Consider the following 6,580-nt stretch of genomic DNA (forward strand, 5'->3'; position numbering starts at 1 on the left):
ACCCCCCCCCCCCCCACCCCTCCCTCATTTACAGAGGGACATGGCTGAGAGAGGGCACAGTCTAGAGAGCATCAAAGCGAGTATCGAAGCTCGAAAACCCGACTTCGACGCCTATATTGGTAAGATTTGAAGGAATTTAGAAGATGTTTTTGATGTCCAAGAACAAGAAGAAGGGGGTTAGTATCTGATGTGTGTGATATACATGAATTTGCAGACCCACAGAAGCAATATGCAGATGCAGTGATTGAAGTGCTACCAACAAAGCTAATTCCAGATGATAATGAAGGAAAAGTGTTGAGAGTAAGGCTGATAATGAAGGAAGGGGTGGAGTTTTTTGATCCAGTTTATTTGTTTGATGAAGGCTCTACCATTTCTTGGATTCCTTGTGGAAGAAAGCTCACTTGTTCTTACCCTGGCATCAAATTCTCCTATGGCCCTGAAATTTACTATGGCAATGAGGTAATATCCACCACTAATTCCCGTTCAAATTCACTAAAACTAACTCGAAAGTTGGGTTTTGGTGATGTTTTCGTCTCTTGTTTATCATTTTTTATGACTAATTCGGATTAAAATTCACTAAAACTCACTCATAAATTAGGTTTTGGTGATGTTTTCGTCATTTTCAAAGATTTTTTCGTTGAATTTTGGTGATGTTTTCGTTTCTTGTTTATCATTTTCATGTTTTTTTTAGTGTTTTTATGATTTATTTAAAGTAAACTAATGAAACCCTTTCTAAAATTATAATCAAATTTTAAAATATAAAAAGAATCAAAAGTATTTATGTTTTGTTTTTAAAATTTATTTATTGAATGAAACCAATATTTACAATTTTTCATTAGTACCTAAAATTTTAAAATATTAAGTTAAATAATAATAATAATATTATTATTATCTAATTTTATTAAGTATATAAATATGTTTCTTTTTTTTTGTTTACATTTTATTTTACCTACGTTTTTTTAAAAAAATCAAACTAAGTTTTGCATTTTTTTTAAATAGTTTTTATTTTTGTAATATGGTTTGAATTCAAATATTTTTTAAAAAAAGAAATATAGAAATACGAAAGAGAAGAAGAAGAGAACTCACAGTCGAATACTTTGGCGATGCACGCAAGGTGTTTGATGAAATGTCTGAATGACGATTTGCAGGTATCCGTACTGGAAATGGACGGGCAATTCGACAGACTCGACGAGCTGATCTATGTCGAAAGCCATCTGAGCAATCTGTCGACAAATTTCTACGGCGAAGTGACTCAACAGATGCTGAAGCACGCGGACTTCCCCGGAAGCAACAATGGCACAGGCTTCTTCCAAACCATAGTCGGATTGAAGATCAGAGATCTGTTCGAGCAGATTTCTGCCAGCAAGGCCAAGGCGCCGGTCGAGGCCGCAAAAGCTTGAAGTTACTGTGGTGAGTGTTTTTCTCAGTCGCCGCGCCGGCCGATGTCTGGATTTAGCCTTTTCAATTCAAGCGTTGTGTTGTATTGTTGTAGTCTGAGCTTTATAGGCTGTTTTACAATGAATTATTGTTTTGAAATTCCTGATCGGTGGAGATTTGTAATGTAAAAAACAAACAAACAAAAGAATCGAAAGCGGAAATGATATGCAAAATTCGAAGTTTCTGCAGAGGTTGGTTTGGTAACTACCAATTTTGCTTCGTTGTTTCTTGTTCTCCCCGCATTCACTCATCGTTATGAACTAGTTTGGTGAGTAAACTTTCACATAAACATTTATTACTTTCTTTAAATAAAATTATTAATACCCGAATAATATATTATTTAGGAAATATATCTTAAATATTATATCTTAATGTTCTTTATAATTTGATTGATAGTATATTTTATTTTATTATTAATATTTAATTAGTTTATATTTTCTAAGTGACGTAGCTAGTTTGTATCATATTTAAAGCTTATGAATATAAATGAGAATACGTTAAACTTTCATAAATATTTTAAATAAAATTTGTATACTAAATCGATTTTTAATCAACATTTTTATAATAACCCTAAATCAAATATTTTTAACTTTGAATTTCAATTTTATAATACTTTTCAAGAGCATTAAAAAAAAAAATACTCTTACTATTAATGAAAACCCTATTAAAACAGTAATTAAAAAAAACACAAAATTTAATTATGATATTTAGAAAAAAAAAATTGTCTCGATGTTACACGAAAATTATTATAAAAATTTCATATAAATAAAGTATTTTTAATACAATATAACTTTAATTAATTAAATTTTGGTTTAATTTTAATTCCTATACATTAATTTTATATATTTTTAGTTTATTTTATAATAAATTTGAATAATTATTATCAAATAAATGATTATAATAAAATTATATAAACTTACAAGATATGATCGTAAATGTGAGTGTGGAACTATATCCAGCTGGATTACAATTTTTTTTTTTTTTCTAATTTCTTTGAAATAAGGAAGATGTTGAAGAAAAAAATAATAATAATTAACTTGAAAATCAGCGGTACTTCCCTGTACAAACTACAAAGTCCATGCTTTCCTGATTTTCCTTTTACCAAACTGCTTACAAGTGACGGTGAGCAAGAGAGTGGCTTTATATCAGCCAGCGATGGCAATCAAGCTTTGCCTAACTAATGGAAGTGAGCAAAGCACAGAGCCAAAAATTCCATTCAAGGCATAGGCTATGGCGCAGAACGGGAGAGCCTCGGGTTCCTTGGCCGATAATGCTGCGGTTCCGAGCCCGTGTGCACTGAAACACAAACAAATGGTAACGATGAAGCTCAATGACTTCTAGTTTCTATTGACAAATCAAAGATTACTAGAAGAAAGCTATAACAAAAGGGCAGCCCTCTCTACGGAAGTCGACTCGAAATATTCGATCTTAGGTGCTTCCTCTCTTGACTAACCAGCTTTCATTGAGGATGGTTGGGAGGGAGTCCCACATTTGGCTAATTTAGAAGATGATCATGGGTTTATATAAGTAAGGAATACATCTCTATCTCTATTGGTACGAGGGAAAGCCCAAAGCAAAGCCATGAGAGCTTATACTTAAAGTGGATAATATCATACCTTCTAACCGCTCTTTCATTGAGGAGAAGCGAACAACAGGCTAAAGGGAACGAGGAGAATTTGAACCGATAGCATACTATAATAGCATGTCATATAATATATGACATGGATTTTAGTTCCTATGCATGAATGAAACCAACTTGCTAATATGGATTCATTGTGCCATAGTTCATACCTCGAAGCAGTTGCAATTCCCCGAGCGATAGGATCACGAAACTTCAGATTATCAAGGGCTGCTTGGACAAAATTTGCCCCGACCAGACCGGTTACAACGACTACAGCAGCCGTGACAGATGAATTGGTGCCTACAACGAGTAAGGAACTAAGTTAACGGGAAGTTATGCTATAAACTGAGCTTGTCAGATATCATACGGATAAAACAGCTCCAGATAACAATTTGCTACTACTTTTTGTAAATCACAATTTCAATATATCCACAAGGACCTAAAGTATGGTTGTACCTTCAAAAAATGTCACAATGCTGAGTGCCAAGGCGACAGTTATACATCTTGGTAGGATTGAAACAGTCAAGTTAGGCTCTAGTCCAATGAAACGTCCAATAAGAGCAGTTGAGTACAAGGAGAATATAGTTGAGATAATAACAGAGGTAAAGATCTCAGCCGCATGCCTTTTAACGAGCTGCAAAATACAAGAGATGGCTAAATTGGCTAAGGTATATATCCTCGACCAAGAGAACATAGCTTCGAGTTCCGACCACCATGTTCTTGATTTCAAACATAGCTTCGAGTTCCGACCACCATGTTCTTGATTTCAAAAAATGATTATAATAAAGATGAACTCTCAAATGAGAAAATAAAAACTGAGCCTAGTTCGGGACTTAAAAAAGATCGTTCCGGGAAACCAAAACATATCAAGCAGAAAATGGAAATCAGCTAAATGGATATGATAAATAAGAAAGAAAGTTACCTTTCTCTGTTTGAACATGGAGAAGGCGAAGGAGAGGATAACAGATCCCAAAAATCCCATTAGAATATCCCCAGCTCCAGGGTTAGATGATGCTTTTGTCAAATAAGAAGCTGAAATTTTATAGAGGATTGCCAGTCATACAAACAGAATGGAGACACATACTTGCAAAATAGTAAAATAGTAAGATGTGAATGATAAAGCTCGAGACTAAATGTAACAGTTCAGGCCCACCGCTAGTAGATATTGTTCTCTTTGAGCTTTTCTTTCTGGGACTAAATATAACAGTTCAGGCCCACCGCTAGTAGATATTGTTCTCTTTGGGCTTTTCTTTCCGGACTTTTCCTCAAGATTTTAAAACGTGTTTGCTAGGGAGAGATTTTCACACCCTTATAAATAATGTTTCGTTCCCCTTTCCAACCAGGACTTCCCCTCAAGATTTTAAAACGTGTCTACTAGAGAGAGATTTTCAAACCCTTATAATGATTGTTTCGTTCTCCTTTCCAACCGACGTGGGATCTCACACTAAATGAGTTTTTTTAAGCTAACACATTTTAACATCTTTTGGATTTCTTGCCAATGAAGGAGAGATCAAAGCATGGCTGTAGACCGTACCTAGAATTGGATCAAGCCCAGAGCGGGAAAAGTATCCAAAAGCCAGTGCTGCAAGATCAGCAGAGACTGCACAACAGATGATTGGGTGGAAAACTGTCTTCACACTGCCTGGTAATCTGGCAATCACATATCAACAAACCATAAGATGCATATCATTAGTAAAGGGTATTTTATCCTTTTCAGCTTTCTAAAGTTGAGGATAACAGAACTTTACTTAGAACCAACAATGTAGCCCAAGACCGTCGATGCAAGGAGGAACGGAAGGAACGTTCGAGCGCTCGTCCCTAGTGCTGTTGGATAAAATAAAGCACCAACAAAAGATGCCACAAAAATTCCAGTCCAGCTCCAAACTTCAACAGAAGAAAAGGGAGATGGTTTTTGCATAGGCTCAGCATCAGTCATTTCAGTTTTTACAATATTTCTAACAGCTATGGCCATATATCCTGCAACACATAGAGTAGCTAGCCAGCCTACAACTGCAAAGCACCATTGAATGGAAGAGGGTAAGCCAATAAACTGAAACTCACACAGCCACAGAGGAGGGAGAGGCAAAGTGATACATGATTTTTCTACTAATCTATTTTTCTAACAGTTTTGGAGATATCAAAGACTTTTCTTACTAATTAAGCTCAGATTCTGGAACATCAACGATTTTTCTTACTAATTAAGCTCAGATTCTGGAGATATCAACGATTTTCCTTACTAATTAAGCTCAGATTCTGAAGATCTCAACGATTTTTCTTACTAATTAAGCTTAGATTCTGGAGATATCAAAGATTTTTCTTACTAATTAAGCTCACTTGAAGATTCAAACACACGATGAAGGCTAGATGTAACTATGAGAATTAGAAGTAACAAATCCACCCCAAATGATATGTAAGGCTCGTTTAACATTTGGTTGATCAAATTCTCATAGTTAAGATACCACAGATGATAATAAAATTTATGTACCTATTATGAAGCAAATTTTGATCCCAGATGCCGCAGGGATGTCCTTCACAGACAAAGGCAAAATAACCAACGATGGAACATAGAACAGAGGTAGCCATCTCTGGATAAACAAGAGAGCCGGTTCAAAGAAGTTCATAACGCCAGTAGCAGCCGATGGAACAGTAGAATCAAGAGCCAACAAAACAGTGAAGATACAAAACATCCCAAACAACGCACTGGGGAACTTAATCGCAGCAGCCACAAAAGCCTTTTTCAAGAGCTTATCAGTCGCAAGAATAATTCCAAGAGAAACAGCTAAATGAATTACCGAAAACACCTACAGAGCATAAACGATAAATCATAATCCACAACCCGAAAAAACACAAAAACAAAATCAAAGCTCAAGATTCCAGTTCATCTTCTATTGCTCACACTTTGAGAGAGAGTGGGAGAAGTGGTAGCGCCATCCGAAGCGGCCGATTTCAGAAGAAGAAATTCTCTGGAAGAAGGCGAAGTTTCTGGAGACTCCATTGGCAAGAACCTCCGATTGGAACAGGGGACTTTGAAGATGGGTTTGCTAGATTCCTGGGAAGAGCGGGGTTCGTAAATGGCGCGAGAGATACCATTGAAAGCAATGGAAGCTTTTCTGGAACGGAGAGGACGAAAATGGCACCATGGAATGGAGTTGGGTGCGGTGGAGACGGTCGGGTGGAGGAAATTGGAAAGAGACAGAGGCGAAAAGGAATGCTGGGGTGTGGCGTAGCAGACCGCCATGGAAATGTACAGAAACTGAGAAGCTGCAGAGAATTTTTTTGTGGGATCTGTAAGTCGTTGAGTGGTCGTTGATGACTCATACGTGAACGATTGGGTGATCTGTCTTTGGTTCGTTATGATCCGACACGTGTCCTATTTGCTCGGAGTAAATGCCGTTAATTTATAAAATAAGTTAAAAAAAAAATACCTTTTATTTTCTGTTTTATTTAAATATTATCTTTCGCCTCTTTTTTTTTTTTTTTTTTTTTTTTTTTTTTTTTTTTTTTTTTTTTTTTTTTTTTTTT

At 35.8% G+C, this 6,580-nt stretch overlaps 2 protein-coding genes across 2 annotated transcripts in view; one reads left to right on the top strand and one right to left on the bottom strand.

Annotated features, from left to right (window-relative positions):
- Nucleotides 1-1,627, top strand: part of LOC111437471 (phosphoribulokinase, chloroplastic) — a 4,483-nt gene extending 2,856 nt beyond the window's left edge. The window contains exons 3-5 of the mRNA XM_023075464.1: nt 35-119; nt 215-459; nt 1,149-1,627. Coding sequence (XP_022931232.1) covers nt 35-119; nt 215-459; nt 1,149-1,400 — 582 coding nt within the window. The 3' untranslated portion in view covers nt 1,401-1,627. The remainder of the gene's footprint in view (nt 1-34; nt 120-214; nt 460-1,148) is intronic.
- Nucleotides 1,628-2,445: 818 nt separating this feature from the next.
- LOC111437345 (plastidal glycolate/glycerate translocator 1, chloroplastic) lies at nt 2,446-6,365 on the bottom strand. The gene is made up of 8 exons (XM_023075258.1): nt 5,955-6,365; nt 5,544-5,859; nt 4,807-5,068; nt 4,593-4,708; nt 3,981-4,090; nt 3,515-3,692; nt 3,229-3,358; nt 2,446-2,733 (listed from the first exon to the last, which is right to left on the bottom strand). The coding sequence occupies exons 1-8, from the start codon at nt 6,294-6,296 to the stop codon at nt 2,583-2,585; spliced, it is 1,605 nt and encodes a 534-aa protein (XP_022931026.1). The 5' UTR covers nt 6,297-6,365; the 3' UTR covers nt 2,446-2,582.
- Between the last annotated feature and the right edge of the window lie 215 nt (nt 6,366-6,580).

The sequence above is a fragment of the Cucurbita moschata genome, unplaced genomic scaffold, assembly GCF_002738365.1.
Source record: "Cucurbita moschata cultivar Rifu unplaced genomic scaffold, Cmos_1.0 Cmo_Scf00063, whole genome shotgun sequence".
NCBI classification, from domain to species: Eukaryota; Viridiplantae; Streptophyta; class Magnoliopsida; order Cucurbitales; family Cucurbitaceae; genus Cucurbita; species Cucurbita moschata.

Coding starts and splice junctions, on each gene's coding strand:
- LOC111437345 (XM_023075258.1), bottom strand. CDS start 6,296: ATGGCGGTCTGCTACGCCACACCCCAGCATTCCTTTTCGCCTCTGTCT. Junction 5,860..5,954: donor CTCCCACTCTCTCTCAAAGT/GTGAGCAATAGA, acceptor TATGCTCTGTAG/GTGTTTTCGGTAATTCATTT. Junction 3,693..3,980: donor CCATGTTCAAACAGAGAAAG/GTAACTTTCTTT, acceptor TGTATTTTGCAG/CTCGTTAAAAGGCATGCGGC.